This window comes from Larus michahellis, chromosome 3 (genome assembly GCF_964199755.1).
Source record: "Larus michahellis chromosome 3, bLarMic1.1, whole genome shotgun sequence".
Classification (NCBI taxonomy): Eukaryota; Metazoa; Chordata; class Aves; order Charadriiformes; family Laridae; genus Larus; species Larus michahellis.
In genome coordinates, this window is record NC_133898.1 from 27,579,805 (window position 1) to 27,607,267 (window position 27,463).

The 27,463-nt window shown below is 36.4% G+C and overlaps 1 protein-coding gene across 4 annotated transcripts in view; it reads left to right on the forward strand.

Annotated features, from left to right (window-relative positions):
* GPATCH2 (G-patch domain containing 2) overlaps nt 1-27,463 on the forward strand; it is a 126,667-nt gene that overhangs the window by 19,939 nt on the left and 79,265 nt on the right. For 3 of the 4 annotated variants that reach the window (XM_074579321.1, XM_074579322.1, XM_074579324.1), the window contains exons 4-5: nt 3,746-3,928; nt 5,003-5,082. In XM_074579321.1, the coding sequence (XP_074435422.1) occupies nt 3,746-3,928; nt 5,003-5,082 (263 nt within the window). Of the gene's footprint in view, nt 1-3,745; nt 3,929-5,002; nt 5,083-10,294; nt 11,031-27,463 lie in introns of those variants that run through there. The other variant, XM_074579323.1, reaches the window with a different exon arrangement.

A 27,463-nucleotide genomic window follows, 5' to 3' on the forward strand; every position in this document is an offset into this window, starting at 1 on the left:
AATCATGACATGCAGTGCTTGAAATGTCCTTTAAGATTTAAGCAAGTGGGAAGGAAAATTATGTTAATAAAGTGTTAAACAGTTAAAATTGGAGGTCAGGGAATGTCATGTGGCTAAGTTTTTAAAGATAGCTGTTCATTATTTTATGATTAAACATATTCATTACTGAGTCCTTTATGAAGATGACCCACTACTGATTTGGTATATAAGAATTCCATCCTTTTGTCTTCTCTAGCAAGAAACTAATTTGGACCTTGTATAGTATCTCAGTAGCTGCAGGTGTCCAGGTGTTGTTCTCCATGTATTTTATATATTTTTTCTATCTCCATATATTTTATATTAAAAATGGAATATGCAATGCCAGGCATAATCATCACAAGTTTTCAACTGTTCTGACCAATTAGTTCCGCCCAATCATCACAAGTTTTCAACTGTTCTGCCCAAATAGTCTTTGCAGGTGATACAGAAATAACATGAAGTAGTTGTATATGACCTGAGTAGTTAAAATCCTAAATATTGCATGTGGTTCACAGTGGTAGAGATCAACGTAAAGCTGAGATCACATGAGATCTTTCAATTCCTTGAAGCATTAGCATTGCGCACAAACAAGTTTGCTGTATTTTAAATATGTGGCTTGGAGAATGCATGGCCTCAGAGATGAGTTTCTGGAGATCTGGAGGTGGTTTTACCTTCCCTGTAGCTTGTAAGAATACAATGATTTGCTGTCGTCTTGTGCTGTGTCAGCATCCCTAAGAGGAAAGGACAGCATGGTGAATCTTTTGAAGTACTTTAAAGTCAAAAATGTTGCTCTGAATTTTTAGTTCTCATAAGTGCATCTTTGCTATTGATACTGCATTGCCTTTTGAGAGCTGCAAGTTAAGTAGGATAAAATCCAAATATTTGCGTACCGAACCCCTCCTCAAGAGGGACGCCTCTCTATTATATTGCCTATATGTATGAGGTCGTGGGTAGATTAAATGCAGTGGTCTTCCCTGACTCCTTTTGAAAATGACATCCCTTCAAGGTGGAGCAACTGGTAAACAAAATGCCTGTGGGTGCTTTCACCTGGATTATAATAGTAGTAATAGGTTTATGCTCACATCAAGGTGGTGATATGATTGAAAACAGTAAAAGGATTCAGGGTTGTTTAAAGTGCACAGATAAGGGAGCTAAAAACCAGGTATACCTGGATTCTGCTGTCAGGTGGGAAGAGCCTATGAGATTCGGATCTTAAGTCTGCCTTTGGCAGTAAGCAACATAAGTGGTTAGGGAAGTGTTTAATAGCATAAAAGGTAAGATGTATTAACAGATGGTTGCTTAACATACAAATATTCCTATTGCACAAAAAGGAAAAGTCATCTTGTATTTTTTCACGAAGAGCCATTGTTGGGCATATAGTGAAGATACTAGTTTCTTTCTATAGCCACTATTTGCCTTATCTTGCAGTCCACCAACCCTGTCTTAAATTCTGGCTCTTTCTTCTAAAACAGCATCGCATGCCTCTAAGAGGCTTCTGTTCTTGAGCTGATAGTGAAACTGAATTTCAGAATTCTGTGCTTACTTTCATAGCTGAATTGTGGAACAAGACGACTTCTGAGTTCCTGATGGTATTTCTTATTAGTTGTGGTCTCTAGAGCTCTCGTCTTATGACAAAATATTCAGAAAAGGTTTATCTGCGTGGAAGTTTGGAAAAATGGAACAAAGGAGTTCAAACTTAATTCTGAACCACAGATCAATTTAATGAAAAGGTGTGATTCTCCCTCCGCCATGACCACTGTCTCTGTTCAGTACTCTTAGACATCCTCCAAAGAAACCATACCTGGCTGTAACGTAATGAGGATAGAATTAATGGTGAATGCCTTTGTGAAATGTCATAGCTATAAATGAGGATTAGAATAAATATGGAGAGTAATCCGAAATGCTTGAGGAACACAAAGAAACTTAAATCTTATTTGGACCTATGTAACTCTTTCCACCTCACTTTTCCCGTTCCTCCATCTAAAAGTTCCTGTTCTCTAGCCTGTGTTAATTTTGCTTTTAGTAGTGATCACTAAAGATATAAGGATCATGCTTTACCTGCAAGTGACCAGTGAGGGGTCTTAATTATTCTATATGTTCTTGAAGTACTTGTCCTGATGAATGTTTACAGTCATTTTCACTTGTGCTTGGTCTTGAAGTATTCTTTTCATTGCAAAAATTTATTTGGAGAGAGTATTGAATTTTATTTTACCTCAAGTTTTGGCTTGGGTTTTCATTATTTGTATTTTCCCATTGTGGGGTTGAGTGGCAATGAAATTTTGCACAAATGCTTTTTGTTCTTGAAAATTATGTCTAATAAATCTTGCATGTGTGTCTTGCTTAATTCTGCCTATTTAAAAATTGAAATATGAAACATAATTTATATGCAGAAGTAGTGAGGCATGGTTTTGATACTTTGAAGTAGCATTAAAATACACAGCACTGTCCTGGTTTCAGCTGGGATAGAGTTAATTTTCTTCCTAGCAGCTGCTGTGTTTTGGATTTAGTATGAGAATAATGTTGATAATGCGTATTGATTTGGTTGTTGCTAAGTAATGTTTATATGAAGTCAAGGACTCTTTCAGTTTCCCATAGAAGCTGAGAGGGAGCATAGACAGGACAAGCTGGCCAAAGGAATATTCCATACCATAGACGTCATGCTCAGTATATAAATGGGGGTTGGCCAGGGGACAGGGATCCACAATCGCTGCTTGGGACAGGCTGGGCAATCGATCATCTGGTTTTGAGAACAAGTATATTGCATCATTTCACTTTGTATATTCTTTTACCATTATTATTATTTTTTCTCTTCCATTACAATTCTATTAAACTGTCTTTATCTCAGCCCATGAGTTTTGGGTTTGGTTTTTTTTTTTCCCCTCTTCTCCCTACCCTATCAGCGTTGGGGTGGGGGCGGGGAAGCGGAATAAGGAAATTTTTCCATGTCTTATGAAGATATTTTCTGATCCTTCTGTAAGCTACTTGGTTTGTATAAAAGAACATGTTTTAAAACACGCATAATAATTTCTTTTTAGTTGCCAGTGCATTTATGAGCTATGTTTAAGATCAGATTTTCAGTCTTGTCTTACTTTTGACTTTAAATCCAGGTATTTAAATACTAAATCTATAACTATGGTCAGCAAAAATAACCAGCTTTGTGGTATAATGCAGTATAATTCTCAATTGCATGATACTGTCAGTTTTCATTTAAAATCAACTTTTTCAAAACTTATTTCTAAATGAACTTAATCAGATTAACTTCATTTAGTCACATCTGTTCGTGATTGTTTTCCCCTTTTACTAGCCATACAAATCATGAAATTAAGCTAATTATATACCATTATCAGCTGCAAAGAACTAGTTTCACAGTTTTATACCTTTTAATTCCCTGCAGGAGATTTAGGCTTGTTTTTTGTTAATATGTAAAGTGCAGTAACTTAAATGGATTTCCCCGCTGTTATTGCCAAAGGATTAACTAGTTTATTATTGTTTTTCACTATTGTAAATTGGTTTTAAAACATTACGTTTTATGTAGTTTCATTGATGGCAACACTTGTCACGCTATTGAGAAACATTTTCCAAATAAACCCGCTATATACAAGTAATTGTTATATAGCTATAAAGCAAAAGAAATAATTGTCCTGTCAGAGTGTTTATTGATGGTAACATCTGATTTTTATGTTCTCTGCTCCTCCCTCTTTTTTGGGGGGATACTGCCCTCACGCAGGTGATGATGAGCAGAGTGATTGGTTTCATGAAAATGAATCTGGTGGAGCATGTGGAATTACAGGGGTCATTCCGTGGTGGGAACAAGAAGACTCTACAGAACTGGAGAGAGAATTGCCTGATCCAGTCTTTGAAAGTATATTAACTGGTACTTTCCCTCTTATGTCCCGTTCAGGGAGAAGAGGTAAGTAGTAATCAAGCAAATGCAAACTGTAGAATCGCTTGGGTACAGTAGAGAGATATCTGTGGGTTATACAAAATATGTAAAATGTTGACAAGATCTTGGAGTTACCACTTTGTTTCCATGAACTATTTCATTTTTAAGGTATCATTAGAGAGAAATAATTTTTAAAAAGTCAATGATTAGAAAAGCCAGAAAGTGACTCATTTTGATAGCCTACTCCTTTATTTGTTGTCTCAGTGTTTGCAATGAGAATTATTAAGTGGTATTTAAAATATTTAAATATCTTTACATTCCATTTTGTTGATAATCTTTAGAATTCTGTATAAGTTCATTAATTCAAAGGCTGGAAAGACTAGTGTGACCATCTGTTTTGCTTTGCTTTATGGTTGAGCCATATTGTTTGTAGACAAGTGGGAAGGGTTCCTTTAGAGTGAGGATTGAGATTGTAACTGAGAAAACGTCAAATCTTTTTCTCCTTTGAAATACTTTAAACTGTGGATCCAATGGTAAGTTGTACCAGTGTTAGATTGCATTTACAGCCAGGAACCCACTCTGTTCTAAAGTTCAAAGATGTCAGACCTCAACTTGCTGCCAGAGAATTTTGCCTCTGCCACAAGGATCTCCTTTCATATTCAAATACAGATCTCTTACGTTAGCAGTGGTCAAATCACTTTTAAACTACTCTGCACACTGAATGTATCGAATTGTTTTGAGAGGCTTATTTTCTAGATGCTTGGAATTGTTTCTAAGGGCTTAGTCTCTGTATATTCAGCAGATTTAACATTTTCTACTACTAATGAAGTTGTAAGTGAAGCAAAAATCACTTTCCTCCTGTATTTCAGTATGCTCTGCTTATGCAGCCAACTGTGCGTAGAACCAGGATGGCAGTAAGAATATCTACAGAAATGTTCTTCCCATTCTGTGCTCTTTGTTTCCATCAGTACAATGTTTGACAATATTAAGATGTTGTTGTTTAACTGAAGTCAGATTGATAGATTGGTATGTATTGGTGAATTGTATCGGTTATATGGTATAAGAAATATTCTTAAATCAATTTGTATTTCTTTCTTGTAGGTTTCCAGAGTAGATTTAGTCATCTTCATGGAATGCCAGCAAGAAACATAAAAAAGGCTTCAGGAAACCAGAATGCATTGGTAGGTGCTTTTATTATTGTGAGCTAGTGTGCACTGTTCTTAGAGGTTTTTTTTTTTTTTTTAAAAAAGCATATTCCCCTCATGCATGTCTCCTAATGTTGTAGATGGGTAATGGAATGGTAAGACTACAGTGCCACTGTTCCCTGATATTGTGTGTTTACTTCTTTTAATAGAGAGACTCCTCCTACTGCAATTCTATTGTAATGGAATATTTGTGTGTACTTGAATGTCAGAAATAGTCTGATACTCGTTTTCAGTACTTATTTTTAACTGAGTGAATGAAAAGGTTTGGGAAAGGGGGACATTATTTAACACTTTCAGTATATATATCTTATGTCTATACAGAAAAAAAAATAATGTTTCTCTCCTCTCACAATGAAAATCAAACCAAAGTTATTTTAAGTTTTTCCGATATTGAAACCATTCTAGGATGGATTATGATACAATTCTGATTGATTTATTTTATTATGTGGGGTTTTTTTTCTCCCAAAAGTCTGGTCTGCAAAATCTGTCCTTAGTCTCTTTTGTTTGGTTGACTTCAGTGTGGTCAGCGGAAAGGGTTTATACAAAAAATTTGAAGCAAGTTAGTGACGCTCCTGTCACAGACATCATGTGTTCCTTTGGACTGAGTCTGTTACAAGGCTGTGACTACAAATGAGAGATGTTTGGGGTTTTTAGTGCCTTCAGCTCTAGGAGCAATGTTTATGAGTGAAGGAAAAAAAAATACAACTGTCCTTGCATTTTTGTACAATCTAATAATTGGATTTTCCTACAGCTTTTTTCTAAAACAAGATTCTAATGAATTTTTAAGAGTTTGTTCACTGGAGGAGGGCATGAGGAGAAGAGAGACTTGAATTAAAATCTTAAAATGTATTCATTGTAGTGCAGTCTATTCTTTCCTTATCAGAATAGTGTTTGGAAGAAAAGGAGAATGTGGGAGACTCTTTGTCAGTGTGTAATAAAAATATCCCAGCACAATAAATACTGTAAGATCAATGTTCTTTATTATTTGAGTACATTAAATGTTTTCAAATTTCAATTTGCCTAAACAAAATAAGATGCTTCTGAGAAATGTAAGATCTATTATATGTGGGGAGAATAGAATGGAATTGTTAGAAATTTAACTCGTTTTGAAGAGGGAAGGTTTTTATAATTGAAGTCCCTGTCCAATAATTGCCATTTGGAGATGAATAAGACGCTTTAAAACCTTGGCCTGTGATCTCTGCTGTTAGTGGTCATGAATTAGATGAATGCTATCTAGTTCTTGGTTTCCTATCTACCTATTTTTATTTTTGGTTCAGTGCTTGCTTGAGCATATCTGGGATTTGTAGCCCATTTTCTGGGCTTATTGCAATTTCACTCTGGTATTTTATAGGAGCTATTATAACTGATAGGTTAGCTTCATGGTATTGATGATACATGGCTTAACTACCCTAAAAACTGCCTTTTCCTCTAAATTGTAAAAAGGTGATTAAATTTCAATTGATGAAGATATACTGTGAATGCGTATATATAATAAAAAATCCTAATGTTTATTTTCTGCTACGCTTTCTGGATTGTCCTTAGGAGCCCATTTTGTCTTCCAGTCATGATATCTCATATATAAAGATGGTATCATAGTTCCCTTTAGAACAAAAATGCAAGCTGATCTACTAAAGACTGATAATTCAGTTACCTCCAGTTATTAAATATATCATTTACATAGTGTTGTGAAACAAAGATGACATGTGAACGTACCTTCTAAGCCACTATATTTAGGCAGGAGTGCATATATAGAATGGATGTGCAGTTGGCTCTGTAGCTGCAGTTTTCTGACCTTCTTAATGACTATTTATGTTTGTGGGCACATCTGCTGCATCCGTCTTTGCAAATGTAGCTCTATAAGCCAGAGCTCATGTGCTTTCTTCTGTCAGTGATTGCTTCTTAAAGAAAATCTTTTTTAGACACTTCAATCCAATGACAAAAAAAAGTCATTTAATACCTGTGACATCTGATAAGACAGAACAAGAAGTAATTACTGCTATTAGATGGTAACAGCAAAGAAGAGCAAGAATGCTTTTAGAGAGATTAATATCCTGAGGAAAGAACACTGCAGACTCAACTCATTGAACAGAGTTGTGGTATGGCTTAATTCGTTTTTAACAGCAAGGAGCCTGATGTCTGCATCACTGCCTTTACACAGACTTTTAAGGGAGACAAAGTAAAACATAGGGTTTCCTACTGAGATACACTCCCTAAAAGGCACGCATTATATCCTGTATTCAGTCTAAGGATGTGTAGCTTGTATCTAGGGAACATAAGAATATAGTCAGACCTTTGCATACAGGCAATGTGTGTTTAAACTTTTTTGGAAAGTTTAGTTGAAGGTCCACAATTATAGCAGCTAGTGAAGCCTTGAAGAGATTGTAAGTTTAGGGAAGGCAGAATTAATAGCTATGATAATGCCTTGATATATCATCATCCTCTGTCAAAAAGTGTTTAGTGACCAACTGTTTCTGTGTTTTCTTCTAAGAGACACATCAGACTAAGAGTGTGATTATTACTTGCTATATAATGAGCAAACTGCCAGCTTACATGATTTTTATACCATGGTTTCTGGAAGCAGTGGTATGGGTCTTTCTGTCATCAAGTGTACTGCCTTTGAGTCAAAACTTTTCTAATGATCATGCAACACTGGACAAGCAAGAGAAATAAAAACCTAGCATGTAAATACTATGAAAATCCTTGCCTGTCCAAAGTGCAGGTTGAATGAGTTGACATACAGCAGATGACAACTGAAGAAGCTGAGCAAGAACATTGGGGGAAAAAAAAGAATTCATCAGAACTGGCTTACATCCTTTGGATTATCCGATTTACTTGATAGGCACATTTTTTTAAGGAATCCATAATTAAATGATTTGTCAGATATGTATTTTGACGTACAATTATAATGCTGGCTTGTCATGTCTTCACTACTTGTTTTGTGGCAGCATCATTTGTAAAAAAACTTAATTTGCAAAGAAATAGAAAACCATGTGGCTTTTCTAATACACTATGCTTTTGATCCCTCCTGTGTCAAGTTGCTAGTAGCAACTTTGTAATTATAATCAGAACCATGATAGGTGTACTATCATACCATACAGGTATTTAATGTACTCTTTTAATAAAGTATATTGCATGAAATCATATTGTGCTTGGTTGAATTCTGCAGCTATATGTGACCTGATCAACTATTCCCAACCCCTGCGTTCTTCTCTGTAAGGCAAAAGTTTCACAATTGAGAAGTAGTGTCCTACGAATGAAACGTTGATTTCTTAAAAGGAAAGCTTTTTTGGTCCTGTCTTTTTCCTGTATGTGTTTATTGACTTTTATGTCATTTTTCTAGTACTGTCATTTATCTGTTCTTTCCAACAAATTGCATGTGAAACTTTGGTATTTAGCAGAATAAAATCAGAAATATAATATTTTAGATGCATTGGAAACGTGAAGGTTCATTTCTATGATGTAGAATACTAGATGAACTCCTTACTTTCAATGGTTAAGGCCACCATGCTTTTCTCGGATGGGTTCCTGGGGAGATCACAAAAGCCCTAATTAAAGAAAATAAGAGTTAATAATTATAGTTAGTATAAATAGAACATGACTACTTTTTTGTTCCTCTCAAAATGTTTTGTCCAACTTAGTACTCAATGACTGAAAAATTTCACTTTTGTTTACAACTCCATACAAATAAGTGAAGGTTTTAAAAATCAGTGCTGCTGTCTTAGCTGTTCCTTGTGTGGTTCTAGATACAGTTGCTTCCCTGAGACAGGGAGAGACATTGTAGGGTTTTAATTGAGGATTCTTACATGTCATCTCTTCCTGCCTGGATTCTCTGTCTGGGCTGGAAGCTGGGAAGAGATTTCACTGGGATAAAAAGAGCAAAACACATGGCCAATAAAATGGGTGCTTTCTTTCAACTCTGCCAGTTTTTTCATCCACTACCTTTATGTCATGGGTTTTGATTTCATGATATTAAAGACAGCCTATTTTAAGTCTTGCACTGCTAGCATTGTTTTATTCTTTTTGCACAGCTGTACTATTGAGCTTGACTACACATAGTTCTAATTATTCAAAAAGTATGTAGAGAATGAAAGCTACATTTCAGAGACCTGTTATCTGAAGCAGTCTGGGGAGTTCTGTCAAATTCTGTGTCTTCTTCAAAAGTTCCAAGATAAAAGAGCTTCTTTCAAAAAATTGTTGTCAGATAACTACTCCTCTATTGATGTGAAGAGAAAAGATGTATTGGGCATTTATGCTTTGTGTTAACTGCTTTCAAAATGTAAAATCAAATTAAACATTTCTGTGTCTAAGTACTTTCTAACTGAAGAAACACCCAGGTGTTTTCAGGGATTTTTTTTTTTTGTTCTCAACATTTTGGAAATTGAGTGAAAAGGGTATTAGACAAGAAACCTTGTTACAGATCTATGGAATGTTTCCTTAAAGAGTAAGTTGGGCATTGTTTTTACAGTATTGGTCAGAAGCGTCTTTATAGATGCCCTTCAACTTTTGGAAAAATCCTACTTCTCAAGTTTAAAGTTAATTTGGTGTTGTGGAGAATTGTTTTACTCTGGATGTGTGACATACAGTTGGATAAAACACAATTCAGTTTCAGTGAGGTGCATGAAATAATTTATCTGTGAGTTTTCAATTATTTTCTTTAGTTAATGACTTTTGTTATTAGTCTCTAGGTCAAACTCTGTGGAAATATCAGTGGTATTAGACGATGTCTGATAAGAAAACTAAACTCTTGTTGGATTCCAGACTTTCTCTCATTCAAGATCAGGAACGTTAGGCCTCTGTGTCTGAGGATGACATTTTGAAACCTTACGCTGCTAAAACCATGAGTGATTTTTCCTTTAAGTGGTTGTAAGGTTAGGGGCTTTGGGTTTTCGTAGTGGGCATTTTATTGAGATTTCCTGTTATCAAATATATTTTCAGGTATTTAAAACATTGCTTGCTGTGCTTTTCCTTTTTCTTTTTTAAATTTTTTCCTTGTTTGCGATTGTCATGAATTTATATCTGCTTATGCAAAACGTAGTGAATTAGTCATGCTCTTTTAATCCCCACTTTAGCTAACTTGGTACCTTAGTTTTACAACGGAGGGAGAAACTTCCTTGAGCAGAGTGGGTGGTTTCCTGCACTCATGTGCTTCCCAATGATAGGCCTTTTTTTTTTTTTTTTTCTTTTTCAGATAGAAAAATTCAGGTTGTTAGCAGAGGAGGTGCTGCTGTGATGGCAGTTTAGGCCCTACCTTTGATTCTTCCAGTGTTCAGTCACTATTGGCAGATATGCTACAATTTTCCCAAGGAATTAATGAAATGGCACTCTTCTACACTTCAGAACTTAGTCATGTTGAAATGGCTTTATTTTATGAGAAAACAAAAGGGACAAAAAAAAAAAGCTTCTACCAGATTTCAAAACTCCATTATAAAGAATGTGGGTTTCAAAAAGGGGATGTAAATATTGCGGATGACATTACCTCTGATGTTCATGTATCTAACATTTTTTTTGGGAACCGCTTACTGTTCTTACACCTACTACGTATTTTGCATAGTGAAGAGGGTCTTTTTTCCACAAATTAATTTTCAAGTGCACTTTTGCTAAAGCTTTTACTTATACTGATGCAAGCTTAATATAATTTGTTCCACGGAAGCACCTGATGGAAGAGTAAAAGCTGCTTAGTGATAGCTTAGCATACTACATCAAAAGAATCATAATTATACCTGTACCATCTTTCATAGTAAGTCAGCATTTTTCAAAGTGGTTCCCATCACTGGTAGTACCAATGGTAGTACCCATACTTAAGGCAGAGCATTAGAATTAGTAGGTCGGCTTTGTCAGTGTAGTTGTCATTGTTGCAAAATATTTTGAATTCTACCTATCCTTTATGAGACCTGAAAGGTTTAATAAAGTCTGCCTTACAACCTATGTTTGTTTTAACCAACAGTGACTTTTTTTTTGGGGGTGTGTGTGTCACTTGTAATTGTCTAATGAATATCTATGATCAACTTGGTGTCATCAAACCAGTAAACAAGCACAAATAGTACCACAGCATTTTTGTCTCATTCGAAGCTGCAGTTCATTAGCCAAAAAGGAGCTACAGGTAACTCAAATACCTAATGTTTGGATTTCAACAAATATAAGTTTGGTCAGGTTCGTTATTAGTTCTGTTACCTCAGTGTAAAAACCCTTCTGCCGTAATTAAAATAGCTAGAGAAATACTCATCTGGTTTGTAGTAGTTGTAAGGGGACTAACTGGTGAAGGTGAGCATGTGACTCTTATTCTTTTCTTCTATAGCACCTATCTTGTAAATTAGAGTGTATAGTCTTGAATTGTGTCTTAGGTTCATTCTTACAGAATGTATGCCTATCAAGAAAAAAAAAAAAGTTTAAATGCATCAGGTGATTAATAGCTTGTAGAGGTAACAATTGTACTGTATTGACAAAATGAAGATGTTGCCTAGGTATAAGCACTGAAACAGATACTCTGTTTGAGCAACAGAGCTTGCAATGGTTTTTCTTGGTATTTCACCTGCTGTGGTAATCAAAGCATACCTTTACAATATCAAAGATTAACTTTTGTCTAGCTAAAGTGAATGTGGTGACTTAGTCTCTTTTCTTGGACTTTCACTTCAAGTATAGTGTCAAAACCAGCATCCCACTTCAGCGAAATAGTTGCCTCCAGCATTAGTCTCAGAAATGCCAAACATGCTCCTTATTTTTTAAATGCATCTTGTGGTTTATTCGTGGTGACAAGGGCTATGAACTGTTAGTCTGAGCAGCGTTCCTTGTAATTCACCTTAACCCAACTGCTCAAATGATAGTCATTTGCATTTTCACTTAAGTTTACTTTTAAACCAGGGTAAGGAGCATAATGATATCCCTTTTATTCTTCAGGCAGTGTCTGTTTTGAAAACACTTCTAATACAGTTCTACAGCACTACTTACAGACAATAATAGTTTTAAAGAACCTCTGACTTCAAAATACGAGGCAGCATAATTATTCTTCTTGTTTTCTGCTGCTTATCATGAAAAAATCCCACACTCTGGTGTCTGGCTGCATGAAACGTGTCCTCTGCAGACACTTGGAATTTGCTTGTTTTGACTTCCTAAGTCCATATTGGTTCTTTAATCTTTTATGTTTTAGTGCAATTCTAATGGAAATAATTTTACTTTAAATATAACTGGGTTTAGTATCTTTTCTGCAAAAATTTCACTCAATTGCGTTTCTTCCAGAAACTTCTTAATGCCTCAATAGCAGCATTTTGAAGAATTAATGGTAAAACAGCAGCATCTTTTATCCAGAGTCAAGTTAGGAGTTGTATTTCCTTGTATTGAGCTTCTTGGAGGAGTTGATCGTGTAATGCTGGGAATAGACAGAAAATCATATGTGTAATGGGCAAGGAACACACACACAGATACCGTGGCTTAGCTGATGGGCAGCATCTCATTTATGCTGTAGTGACATCATAAATGTCAAGTAAATTGGGACAGTGATTTCAGCTAACGCATTATTCAGCATTTTTTTAACTGAAAGCAAAGACAACATCAGATACAGCTCCTAAACTGTTGAAAGTTTCTTGCTAATTCAAACCATAATAACTCGTTCACATGGTAGGCTTTCCACTCCAAAGGAAACTGTCTTTTTGCCTAGAATACGTGGTGTGGGAGAACGAGGGCTACTGATGGACAGAATAACTTGAAAGCAGTCCATCTGTTTTTTCAGTTGCATTTCATATGGTGGCCATCCATTGGGAAAACAGTGGCACTTTAGATCTCTGCCTTTCTCTAGGCATCTTGATTAAGCCTATTAATAGCGACCTTCTAGATTTGTTCTGAGACACAGTTTATACTCAGATGTAGTCATTTGTTTGCTAGAACAAACAGTAAAGCTGTTCTAGCTTTACTTTGTGTAATACATATTTTAAAAAATTCTTGTCTGAAAAGTCATTTAACAGCTTATCTTTCAAATAAGGCAAAGATGAGGAATTAAAATGTTTGAATTTTCTTGATTTATAACAAAAGCAAAAATACAAACTTCAACTTGAAACGTTGGGTTTTCTTTCTATATATACAGTCTGAGTTCATATGGCTTGTACGCAGAGTAAGAGTCAGCTGTAAAAATAGTGCATTAAACTGGTTCTTTAGTGTCCTCTCCAGCAATTTGTCATGGAGATTCATATATCAAATAACTTCAAAATACAGCACAGAAAATAAAGTAGCAAACACACATGATGCATTGTGTTGAAATTGAATTGCCCAAGAAAATTATTCTGCTGCTTTTGCAATGTGAGATATAATATGGGAATGAAGAGGTACTCCTGCCATTCTGTTTGATTGCTGTGACTTTAGTTAGTCAGATGTAAAGACAACATTCTAGAACCTGTTAAAAATAACCATGAAGAAGTAGAGCAAACTGCAGTTGTTGTATCCTTACATACCTGTGACTTAGCTGGAAAATGACATTTTTGTTAGCATTTTTTTTCTTGAAATAAGAAAATCAAAAACGCATATTGAGAGCATAGTTTTCAGGAGAGAAGAAAGTACTCGGAACTTCTCAGGGACTGCCTTTTCTTGTAGTTATCACATGGTTTTACAGCAAGTAAACATGTAACTGAATGCAGAGGAGACACTTTTTTTTTTACAGAACTGTAGTCTTGTTTAGTGTGTTTCTGAGAGATTTTCAAATTGAATGAGTTCCAGAAGTGAATACTTTCTCAGACATGTTTATCCAATACCAGAGTCTGCAATGCTAACTTTAAATAAATGGTAATAAGCAATCATAGAATGGAAAGGTCATTTCCTAAAGGTAATCAGTAAGTTAATAGTGCTGCGAGGTGAGTCACAGAAAAATTCGAAGTTTCTTCTGTTTAGTGGTCTCTTGATGTTGTGGAAATCCCCGTGTATAGTGTTGGTATGCTTTTTTCAAAAGCATAGTGATCTTTCTAGTTTGTGTCTACTTTAAACCATTTGTCTAATTACTGCATTACATATTGTATATTGGAATAAAGAGGACAACAAGAAAAGGTTTGTTGACATCAGCACTTTCAACTGGAGTGGTTCAAGAGACTGTTGGTCCTTGCCTTTTGATTACTGTCCCTTCATTTAGGACATAGCAGCTGCTTTTTTAGGTTCTTTTCCAAGTGAAGCACAAACCATTGACTGATCAAGTGAACCCTTTCAGTCCAACAGTTGTGATAACTTCAAAATCTGTTCCACTCCGGCTCTTTGTCGTGGTTTAGCCCCAGCCAGCTGGTAGGACTCTGCAGCCGCTGGCACAGTTGTCCTCCTTCCCACAGAAGGGCAGGGAGAAAAGGAGGGGAAATGGGGGGGAAAAAAACCCAAGCCCTTGTAGTTTGAGATAAAGACAATTTAATAGAACAATAATAGAAAAGGAAAATAACAATAACAATAATGACACAAGTCACTTGCTGTGACTCACCCTGTGAATTGTCACTATCCTGAGCAGTGTTAGTGGATTCCTGCCCCCGCCCCAGCCAACCTCCATTTATATACCCAGCATGAAGTCTATGGTAGGGAATATTCCATTGGCCATTTGGTTGTTCTGTCCGTACTCCTCCTCAGCTTCTATGGGAAGCTGAAAAGAGTCCTTGAAAAGCATAAACAATGCTTAGCAACAATTAAACCAATACGCACTGGTGACATTCCTTTCACAGCAATCACTAGAAAGGAAATTATCTCTGCCCCGGTTGAAACCAGGACACCCTTGCAATTCGATTCAGCAAACTCTGACTTGCTTCTGATGATCTGATTTTTGTTGTTGCTTGTTTTTCCTTTCCTCGCTGTTAACTTCAGGTAGTCCCTCATTTGACAGGTAATTTTAAAACCTGCATTCACAAGTGTGAGAATAACTTTCTTATTCTGTTGTTTCTCTGCCTTGATTTAGCAGTCCTGTAGATTATGGTTTTAAAGGTCAAGCAAGTAACTTATCCTTAGTTCAGAGAACTGAAAATTGTTTATTTAAGCAGTCATTTTCTTACTGCTAGCTGATTGCCAAGTTCTGTTGCAACTGTCCTGCTATAGATATATTTTTCTGAACACTTGTGAAATTAACTTTTAAGCGATTAGATGAAATGTGCCCCATTTCCCCTTCTCTGTGACCCCTTCCTGTTGGATTGCTTGGTTCTAAAAGACTTATTTTACAAAGAACTAAACAGATAGATACAGTAGGTTTATAGTAGATTGCATTTTTATTCTCTATTAGAATATAGTTCAAACTGGAGAAAAAGAAACCTTTTTTCTGTTTTATGTCACATCGTGTTTTGAAATGCATATGGCAATTGAGATACTGTTGCCGTATTGCTTTCTCTCTTTTGTGTGTTTTAAAAATCTGGAATCTAATCATTGGTGTAGGTCTAAGGCAATTTGTAGTACCTAGCATAACTTTAAGAACACTGCCTGTTAGAAGTTATGATAAGACAACTTTCCCATGCGTAAAATATAGCACTTAAGCAAAATATAGGAAATGACTGCATAAAAATGAGGGGGGGTGTGTCTTTGCATAAATAAAAGCTAGCATTTCAGTGTTAAGTTGGGCATAAGTATTTTAAAATATATTGTTATCCCCTCTTCAGAGAACAGAACATTTAACTATATTTTGTCAGATTATTGAGAATAAACTATGTAATAGTCACATCATATATTGTATATAAAAACTCTGAAGGATTTATTAAAACTTTCTTTGTACACAAGCTGGTATCTTTATAAAATTAATTCCCCTATATCAGTGATGTATATACATATTTTCTTTAGGGTTTAATGTGATTTTGTTTGTTTGTTTCAGGAAACATTTACATAGGATGTTTTACTGATTCTTACATTAAATATTACTAGAATGTGGAAAATGTTTCAAAAATATTTGGGGCTTGATGGATTAGTTCTCTTCAAAGGGAAACAAAACACTAAATATTTCTAATCCTGCATTATTTACCGCATGGGTGGTTAAATGCTACTTTAAGCCCCATAAAATTAAAAGGGAGAAATCTGCCAACTGTAGCAGGAATTGGATTTAGGAAGAGTAGTACAGAGCCAAAATATTGCTACAGAATTAAATGTCAAAAATCTTCTTTAATAGTAGATATATAGTTCACAGTGCCTGGTTATGATTAATACATTTAATCTAAATCACTGAAAGTTGCTCTCTCCTTTTCCATAAAATACAATAGGACACAAATCAGTTTTACTGTAGGTGGATAACAATTGGAAAATAATGCATCTTCCCGCCCAATAAATTGTCAGTTATACCTTTTAACTAAAATCGATTCATCTTTCCAAAATTTATTACAATTTCTAATAATAAATCTTTTCAAATGTTTATTCATTTGCTTTTTGATACATTTGTGCCACTTTTGCTATGGTCTAATGTTTTTTCTTTTGATTCATTGTAAATTAGAAAATCTATTTTGAGTCAATTTTCTAGTTAAGAAGTTAAAATCTATAACCTAGCCATTTTTTCATAGTCTCCTTTGCACATTTTAATACCCTTGAACTTAGATACAATCCAGTAAATTCTGATCAGAAGGTGATTAAAAGACTTTTCACGGCAACTTCTTCACTGAGGGCCAGATTCATAAAACAAGTAGGTATGAGATTGTTAGCTGGTTTTCTCCTGCACATCTTCCTGATTCAAAGAGAAAGATTGAAACAATTATAGCAAACGAACAGATACACAGGTTTTGGCCAAAGATTTTTAGTACGGACAGTCAGAATTGCCCTTTTGAATTAGAATCCAGCTGTGACCATGTAGGGTGTGACCAAAGCCTCCTTTTGTTGTCCCTTTATAGCAGCAAGACAATGGAGATCACTAAAGCATACTGTACGCATCCAATTATTTGTTGTGTCTGTAATTATCCGATGCTAACCTCTTCAAGTGTGTTCATCTGCTATTTCACATTCTTAAAAGTAAAACTTTTTAAAGAAGAAAATATTTTAAAAGAAATTTTTCATCACTTTTTCTAGATTGATTTGCTAATCTGCATTGTGAAATTGTTCACTGCGCAGCAGTTTCCTGCTCTGTATACAATAAAATGTGTCAGAGAGGGACAGTCTTAATTTTTTAAAAATCTGTCTATAATCATATTTGCAGTTAAACAGTGTTATCTTTTAGTCAGTTTTCTGACAAGAGTTATATATGAGAAGCTTGGTGTAGTACATAGCCATATAAAATCTCTTAATGCACAAATCTGTTTTATTTATATTATAAATGTCAATGTAGGCAGAATAGAGGAGGGAGGCTTAGAAAATGTTTCAAACAAGACTGAGGAAAATTACATTCATAATTTGAACTTGATCTACAGTATCACTTATTAGTAAACTTGTGTAGCTGAAAGCATCTTGGTGATTGATTTCAGAGTTAAAAAAATCATTTGTGTGGATGGATTGGAATTCATTAATTTTACTAATTACACAGTGAAGAAAACAGATGTTTTCTTAGGCAAAGATCAGGCTTTAATTACAGGTCTTACCTGCTCATCTAAAAATAGTGTCAATATGTTCATGTCTCTCAAAGTTAATTTCTGATTTTTATATGGAAGTATGATTCTGTTACACGTTTGTTAAGCCTTACTCTAATTGCGTCCAAATACAGGACTAATACTCAGAGTACTTCTTAAGGGGTACATATGTTATAATGCATGTATTTAGGAAATTCTACAAGAATAAGTTGGGTAAAGATTCCCTCTTTAAAATGTCAAAAACAATACTACTCAGTGGTACTTATAATAGTGTGTGTTACAAAAATGATCAAAATCACTTGCAACAAAACTCAGTTTCCAGCAATTATACGAATCTGTCTAGAGTCCCCTTAGGACTCTTGTTCTGAGGTATGTCCTCTGTAGGACTACAGCCTACATGAGAAAGGTTCTTCCTCTAATTCTATGGTAGCTTACTCTGCCTAACGGAGGCATTGTGTATGTTTTTGTCCTTTAGCAAATTGTTATAAATATGTTGTCTGTTTTAATTGCTTTAGATATGTATTTGTCACTGCCGTGGGGCAGTGGAGATCACCTAATTAGTACTAATAATTGGCAAGATCCAGAAAGAAATTACCTTTGAAAGGAGTATTTGTAACCAATAGCCTGAGGATGCATGATCTGTAGAAAGAGTAACTCTATTTTTGCTACATTCTTCTGTGCTTGGAAGTGCCTAAGAGGAGAGAAGCCAGCAAAGCATCAGTAAGCCTAGTTGGTATAATGAGTGTTTAATGGAATAAACTGATGCGAGGCTGTAAATGTACTCAGGGAAGTAACAATTGTCACATTAGGAAAACTTGATCACTTTAACTTTGTGTAAAATCTTTCTAGCTTCAAAACATAATTTTCTCAATAATTCATTATACTATCCTTTCTCAGACTTTACTGTTTGCCATGAATCTTTATTTATTTCAGAAAGCGCGTATGCTGCATGCAAGAGAAATCTCATCTTTTCAGTGCAAGTGTGTTTGCTTCAAAATCAGAAGGCTGTCCATAGTGAGCACGATTTCTACACAAAAAAAAGTTGATATGTGTGTGCAGTAAAGGAATACAAAATGACAAAACATAAGCAGAGTCACTATAACCCATTAGTAGCAAACTCCAGTGGTTGTCCAGAAGTTCCATTATAGTCTTCTCTTTTAGATGTTACGGGATGGGGAAAGGTGCTTTCTAAACAGCAGTCTGCTTGTGTGTCTTTTCAAGGTTTTGGTCAGGGGGAATAGTTTGCTTTTTTTTTTTTTAATCCTGTGGAGGGAGATTTATACATGCTTTGCTGGTTTCAGGGGAATTACTACTGTGGGTGGTACGGTCAGAGCTGTTGGACAGTCTTAGAGAGTAGCAGACATGAAATCCCTCATGAACATGGAAAGCTTCAATATGGCAACCTGCTTTTAGTTGTGGTGATGATTGTGGCACCTTGGAGAAGTAGGTCCTTAATCTTTTAGTGTTCTTTTAATGCTAGGTTAATAGATATGAAAGCGCTATATTGTGTTAGATTGTATCCATTATATCTGTAGTCTTCTAGTTTACCGTGTAGTGATGATGGGAGTAGCAAATATTTTAATTTCAAAGAGAGCTTTCACTAAAATGCTAGCAAAATTATCCAAGATTATTGCAGACTATTGATGTATTGTTTGTTACTGGCTCTTTGAGAGAAAATGGTGATCTTTCAGTCAATGTTCTGTGAGTTTTTATGTTAAAAAATTTGGGATTTCTTTTGGATGTTTCTTCTACAGTTCTTCCATTAAATTAGTAAGGCAAAGAAACTTAATCTCAAAATAAATGAAATGAGAACACTGCACTGTGTTTGAATCAATAATTCTCAGTACTCGTTGTGGCTAACTATTTTGAAAGGATACTAAATGTTACAGTGACAGCATTCAATTTTCAGTTATGCCTCTGCTGCCATGAAGATCAATTGTAGGAGTATTATTCTTGAAAGGAGATTAATTCTTTCCTCCTGTGGATAGAAATGTTTAGGGAACAGGTGAATGTTTAGACACTTTGATTTGGAAGGTAAATAATATCCTTGAGGTATTGTCCACTATGCTGTCTGTGGCTTTCAAAGTGTGTTACACAGGCGCAACTATTATTACACCTTCAGAAGAGAATAAACAGGCTCTCTTGTCTACCTTAACCTAAAGGGAGACAGAAAACCGCCTGGAGATTCAGGTACATCTGGTGTCCCCTTTATATTACTGTCTTGCTAGGGGAGCTGAAAGTGGCCAGCCGTGCTGTCAGCGTACACATAGCCCAGAAGTCTCAAATGGCCTTGACTTGTGCAAAATAGATTATTCCAGTAGGGTGACAGAGCTGGTCGGCTGTTAAGAGAGCTAATCAAAGCAGACACAAACCCAAGTATAATACCAGTTATTAGAAACTCTGCTGGCATCAGACTAATTAAATGTAAACACCTAAAGCATTCATTTCCTTCTTTATCAGAATTATCAAACTGGTGAAGTGCCCACAGCTGGGGAGAGGTGGGACTTTTTGAACTCACTTAACCTTTCTAGTATAACTAAGAGGATTTGTCTTGGCAGCCCCCTCTCCAAGGGGAGATCATTGAAACCATTAATGATCTATCCTTTGGCAAAATGCCTGGCACAAAGTCTCTAAGCAGACTTTTTGAAGCTTTATGTACTTTCCTTAGTGCACGTCTTCTGACTCTGAATGTTCTGAGGAAGCTGGTGGTTCTTGTATAGGTTTGTACCTCATTCTTCTTAAAGCTTAGGTGGCTGTGTGCTTTGTATAGATCACTCCTTTGGATCTGCATGCCCAATGTTGTGTAGTATCATCTAGATGTTGTGTGGCCTGACAAAAATAGTATTGCTTATTGTTGTTTGAGCAGCAGCACCTATATACTTAAGAACTTGTCTCTGAAGAACAATTTGGGGAAGGCTGACAAATCCCAAGCACTTTAAACCTTCTCTCACAGAAGTGATAATCCAGAACTAGAACCTTCATTCACTTTTTCAGTGCCAATTACACATGGTCAAGGATCTTCTAAGAGTTTGGCAGGGTCTCACCTAGTGTGTGGCAATAGCTGATTTGAAAGCTGTCAAACAAATGAGGTTAGATAAGCGGTTTTGTTTTGGCTGGCATTACCATGAGTTTTTGTTATATGTAGCAGAATGGTGGGTTATGGAAGGTTGAGACTGGGGAGAACCCCTTTGAGATTGTCCAAGTGTTTTGTCTTGTGCTTTGTTTTAATTGTTTTGCCTCTTCCAAGTGAAGCAAGTTGACCTGAGAACTATGAATTATAGCTGTCCTTTGCTTGTGACCTCTCTATGTCTTTCTGTTGACAAGTGGTGTTCTGGACAGGTATTGAATTGGTGTCCTCTCCTGGCTCTGGATGTCCCTGAATTCCATATGTTTTGTTTTTTGGTTTTTTTTTTTTTTACATTGGGAAGCACTGACTTGGTTTTGTAGGCTGGAAAAATGGGTGCTGCTTCTAGGACTTTTAGAAACTGAAGTGCATGTGTTTACTGTGTTAGATTTCACATAGCAGACTCTGAACATCCATTTTCAACAGGTTGAAGGTTTAAATGCCTATTTGCAAGTTAATGATTTATAAAATGCAGTTCGCAAATAAAATTCTGACAATCACAAGGCACTCTAGTGTCTTAAGGATTTCTTTCTGCTGCCACTTTAAAAATTCCTTTAGATACAGTAACCTTGGCTCCCCTCTACCTTTTGGGGTTTTTCTGACTTCAGTCTTTTCTTTGTTCCCAATGATACCCACAGTTCCCTTTTCATATATGTGCATACAATCCTCCTAACTCCTGACTGAAAAGGGGCAGTGTATGATATGAATTGTTCCAGGCTCCACGTGTGAGCTGGCTGAGTTTGTGCTGATGTCTCCCTGGAGTGAGGACACTGGTTTGGATGACTCTGCCCATTAGGTGTCACAAATGCAAACTTATTTTTAAGACAGCTCTCCTTTTAGAGCCAGCTGAAACTTGCTAATGGGCTTAAAAGCTAGCAAGGGAGTGCTAGGAGGTCAAAAGTTGCAGATAATTATGCAGGTCTCCTTTTTCTCAAAAAAAAAAAAAAAAGCTAAAAAATTCTGAAAGCATGAGTAGAACAATGACTTTTATGGAACAAACAATATACTAGTAAGCTGTCTTTACAGGAATAAAGCTCTGGGCCAGTGCTGTAGTTTAACCCCAGCCAGCAGTTGGGATGGGGGAGAGAATCGGAAGAGTAAAAGTGAGGAAAAACTCATGGGTTGAGATAAAGACAGTTTAATAGGTAAAGCAAAAGTTGCGCACACAAGCAAAGCAAAACAAGAAATTCATTCACTACTTCCCACGGGCAGGCAGGTGTTCAGCCATCTCCAGGAAAGCAGGTGATTCTACCCCCCTACTCTGCTCTGGTGAGACCCCACTTGGAGTACCGCGTCCAGCTCTGGAGTCCTCAGCACAAGAAGCACATGGACCTGTTGGAATGGGTCCAGAGGAGGGCCACGAAGATGATGCGAGGGCTGGAGCACCTCTCCTATGAGGACAGGCTGAGAGAGCTGGGGTTCTTCAGCCTGCAGAAGAGAAGGCTCCGAGGAGACCTTCTAGCAGCCTTCCAGTACCTAAAGGGGGCCTTACAGGAAGGATGGGGAGGGCCTCTTTATCAGGGAGTGTAATGATAGGATGAGGGACAGTGGTTTTAAACTGAAAGAGGGTAGATTTAGATTAGGTATTAGGAATAACTTCTTTCCTGTGAGGGTGGTGAGGCACTGGAACAGGTTGCCCAGGGAAGCTGTGGCTGCCCCATCCCTGGAGGTGTTCAAGGCCAGGCTGGATGGGGCTTTGAGCAGCCTGGTCTAGTGGGAGGTGTCCCTGCCCATGTCAGGGGGGTTGGAACTAGATCTTTAAGGTCCCTTCCAACCCGAACCATTCTATGATTCTGTGATTCTATAAAACACCACAACTCCATATATCCTCCCCTTCCTCCTCCTTCCCCGGCTTTATATGATGGTGATGATGTCACATGGGATGGAATATCCCCTTGGTCAGTTGGGGTCAGCTGTTTTGGCTGTGCACCCCCAAGCCTACTTGCTGTTGTGGCAGTGTGGGGAGCAGAAAAGGCTGTAACCACTTAGCAACAACCAAAACCACCTCTGATTTCATTTTGGTGCACAATGGGTCTGTTTTGTCCATCACCAACTGTGACTGGCACAGAGCACTCCCTCACCACCTCCTACACAGATCACCCCTGCAGCCCCCTCCTCCAGCTGCCCAAATCCTGCTAGCTGGGCTAAATACAGGGTAGGTAGCCTTGGTTTGGTTTTGTATATGAAGATGCTTACAGCAGTACAAAGAGAAGCTTGAGAAAATAGAGAGGGGGGATAGAGTTGTGTTCAAAAGTGGGTGGGGTTTTTTCATTTGTCGGTTGCTGAGGTTACTTACACAAACTATTTGTTTCAATAAAATGCCTTGGAGAAGTTAAAATTAGAATGGAAAACTGAATACATAACTGGTACAAAACCTCTTATGTGCCTGGATAATACCAGGTGTTATAGGTGTTATCCTATATGTAATGCACATAGCTTACTAATATGATCATACTTTAAGAAAGCAATGCAAATCACTTCTATGGTACTAGTTTGTTTCCTAGTAAGGAGGATTTCCAAGTTTAATGTTTAGCTTTTCAAAAAGCTATGACTTCTCTTCAGTGTAGAAAACTAGTTTTAGTAAAAACTGTGCCTCATGTGGTTGTATGTTAGATAATTTCCAAGCGGTGACTATGTTAATACAATCTCATGCTTTACAGAAGGAAGAGTACGTCTCTATTGAGACTGTAATCAGATTTGTAGAGGCTAAGTTTCATCTATTTCATCCAGTCCACGCCTCGTATTGTCTATTAATTAGGTATATCTGAGCAATTAAAGCTAAGAAAATCAAAGGAATAGACAGTTGGGTGAAGTTTATGCTCTGCAAATCTGGTTTTACATGTCTATGGCTTTCATATCTCTCTAATAGCTGATAATACCCTCCTTTCCATTTGATAGGAATGCAAGAAGAAAATACGTAGCAAGTTGTAAATAATATGTGTAGGATATGGATTATGAATGTGGAATTGTGTAACTATTTTTTGTTAATTTCTACTATTATACTATAGGACCAACTTCTCAGTACTCTTTGAATGGGTAGCAATAACCCCTCATGAAGTTCTTGATGGAATATATCTGCTTTTGAGCTATTGACTTGTGGTAGTTTGTGAATTTACTGAGAAGGATTCAAGTAACACCTGGAAAAAGAGTGGTCCTGAAATACTGTCAGAAGAACCTTGAAATTGAATTACAGCTTTAATATTCAAACTGAGGCATGTATTGTTATTTGTAGTATATGTAAAATGACTTTTATAGATGAAATTTAAAATCGGTGACGCAGAATAGGGTTTATAGTGCATGGGCTTTAAGAAGAACAAGGGAAGATCTTTGATGTAGAGCATGTAGCAGAAAGATGCATATTTATCAAATAAAGGAATTTTAAAGTGGGAGTATGGTAAAAGACAAGGCTGTCCTTGCTGGTATGTTAATCACGTGATAGCCCATGTTGCCAAAAACAAATGCAAAGTGTTTCTCTGTGCTTAAGTATTTTATTTAATAAGTATTATTTAGATTTACTAAAAACAAATAAAATCATGAAATATTTATCTTGTAAAACAATGAAGAACAGCCTTGTCAAATCTTAGTACTTGAGGCTTTCATTTCTAGGAGTCAGTGGTGTCAATGCTGCCTCTGTTTCCAGCACAGTGCTGTGCTTTCTTCCTATCCCTGGCATTCTCTCTGAATTTTTTGACTTGGCCGGTTAGGCCTCTCTCTACCCGGTTTAGGTGTATGAATTCCAGAAACCACAGAAAAATCTGCAGCTCCTTAGGACTCGGTGGACATAAGCATGTTAGCAGAGGCAAGTGTTTGGGGAGCCACTGCATAAAGTACCAGCTCGCTCACAGCAGCCTCCATCATGCTCTATTTCTTATCAGGTAAGGCATTGCATGGAGGCGTACTTTACATGATCCCAGACCATTAAGCTTCATATATTTGATAAGAATCTGTGTTGTCCAAATAAGAGCTAAAAAATGGCTTGCTTAATTGTCTTTTTTAAGACAAAAAATAAACTGGAACCCCCTTCTCTTTTTCATTAGTCCTGCATTGGACTACCACTTAGTATCACTGCAGAGGCAGGTCTATAAGGGTAAACAGAGAGAGGGCCACCTACTGTATTGTCATATATAATGTTTCCTGGACTCATTTCCCAGAAACACTTGATAGCATTTTCTCTTTCAGTCTTTTTATCAGTATTCTTTATAATCATAATTTCCTTCATTACCAGCACTGTTTGTACCGGTTTTGGTAGTAATTTCAATAAATCTATCACAGTAAGCGTAATGCTTACTTACACGTTGCCATTAAGGAGTGGTAACAGCAGAGACTGAAAAGCAACAACAGACCTTGCTTAGCAATGCATCAATGCTGAACTCACTGCCGTAGCAGCTTAGGAGCATTATGAAATCTGATCTGGCAAGATCATGGAGCAGATCCTCCTGGAATCTCTGCTAAAGCACATGGAAAATGAGGTGATTGGCGACAGCCAACATGGCGTCACCAAAGGCAAATCATTCCTGACAAATTTGGTGGCCTTCTATGACGTTGCCACATCCACTGTCATTTTAAAGGATACCAGGTCAGCTTACTGGGCAGTTACAGCAATCTGAAATACTATAACTTGATAACTATAATAGTATATTTTGTTGTTTGCACATTCCAGTGGAGTTTAGAAGTGATTCTTAAAACACCTTTTTATTTTATTATCCACAACCATTCCTCAGGAGCCATTTATGAGCTTATGTATTTGGATTTTTGCTTCGGGTGAGGGTTAGTTATTAGAAATTAATGTATTACTAGTCAGTGTTTACAGGAAATGTAGAGGAAGAGAAAAGAGGAGTGTTTTCCCACTCTTTATAAGATCACAGTTGCTGAAATCCAGTTTGAATGATTTAGTACTGGCTCTTGGTTCTAATGTGCTCTTGCTGTACCTAGAAGTAAAATAATTATCAGTCTTTTACTGTTGATCACAAATATAGCATGGCATCATGGTGAATGAACAGTTGGCCGCCTTATCACTAATTTGTTATGATCAAAGTTGTAGTCCAATTTTAAATTACTACAAACTTGATGAGTTCATTTGCAGAAACAGCAGAAACTTTGATTATGTGCTAGGCTATAGCAAATAGGACAAACACAAAGAGCAGTAGAGCTGCCAAGAAGAATTTTAGTCCACACAAGTGGTATGTAATGAAGGTGACATCATTGTTTCTAAAATAAGAAATAATAGCTTTATAAATTTAAGACTAATATTTTTTTTTCTGAAATCATATCTACAGGGTTTTTTCTTTCTTCAGAATGGTTTCTCTCCTTTTATTGCAATTACCCTCAGTGATAAAGAACACAAAATGAGAATCACAAATAACTATTATGGAATATATTAACTAACACTTCTTTAACTTGAGATCCTTTAAAGAGTGTCCCAGCTTGCCTGCTCCTTCTCCTCAAATAATTACTCTTTCGATAAATAGTTACTCGACTTCTCCCTCATCCCCTTTTATTAATGATTTCATACCGAGCTTTTGTTTTCAAATTTGATAAGAGTATATTTTGCTGACTTAAAAAGGCTCTAATTTTACCATAGTACGTCTTTTAATAAAATAAAAAAAGCTGTTGCATTTTTTTCTGTATGGCATGCTCTAATCTATGTTAAAATGTCAAACTGAGGTAATGGATTTTAGATTTGCATATTTTTTACGAAAAGTTTATTAAACTTAGTATGTCTACCAGACTATGAAATTAGGGAAGGTAGCAATGTAATTTTGAAGTAGCATGGGGAGAATGTGTGGGGGCAGTATTATACCATAAGAAAGAAATGAGGAGCCTTTACTTGCACTTGAGACTTTTAGAGCTGCTTTTTTCCTCATTTTCTTTTCTCTTTCTGACATTCTTTTTACTGAAAACTGCTTGGGTCTGAACTTTATGACAGTAGCAAGTAGGTGGAGCAGATTGCAAAACAGACCAACTCAGAGTTCTGATAGTTTTTCCATACTGTTCCTTCCTTGACTTCATTGGGTAAATTCAAGCCAATGGTAATAGAGTTCATTTCAACTTATTCCTATTTTTAGCTAGTATATTTTTCAAAAAGTTTATTTTTTGTTATGTTACTTGTATCTGAGCTTTGCGTACCATCTTGTCTTATCAAAAGTACCCAACAAGCAAACCCCTCTGATGATTTGTATGTGCTAAGTGCATAGATTTACTGCTGCAGTTTGAACGTTTTTAAATTAAAATATATCGCTTGTTCCAAATGTATTGATTTACGCATCTCTCTGTCAATATTAAGAACAACAACTTTTCCAATAAGTTTAAAAAGATCTGGCAAGGCAGGTTACATTTAGTGGATTAGTTTAAGTTTATATTTCTGCATGTTACTTGTTTGTGTGTTCTTACTCTTTTGCCCTTTATTCCCAATCGCTGTTACAGGTATTTGTAATGTCCCCTAACCGAGAAAAGATGCAGCCAGTTGCACTGTGAATTCATAGAAAGTTGCAGTCATTCAAATGTGACCCTCCTTAAGTTTTCTGAGTTTTCAACTCCTAATAAGTGCTTAAATATGAAAATTCTGCCTAGGGTTAGGGGTTTTTTTAATACCTAAAAATTAAAATTGCTTCAGAGCTCTTAAATTTAATGGTATTGTAATAGTAATGGATTCTCAAAATGACTGCTTTTACTGTAAGTGCTCTTGAGTAAAGTGTTACAGGTGTGTCCCTTTTTTTTTGAGATAACAATATAACTATCTCTTTTTTCCACTGCTTGTCATCAG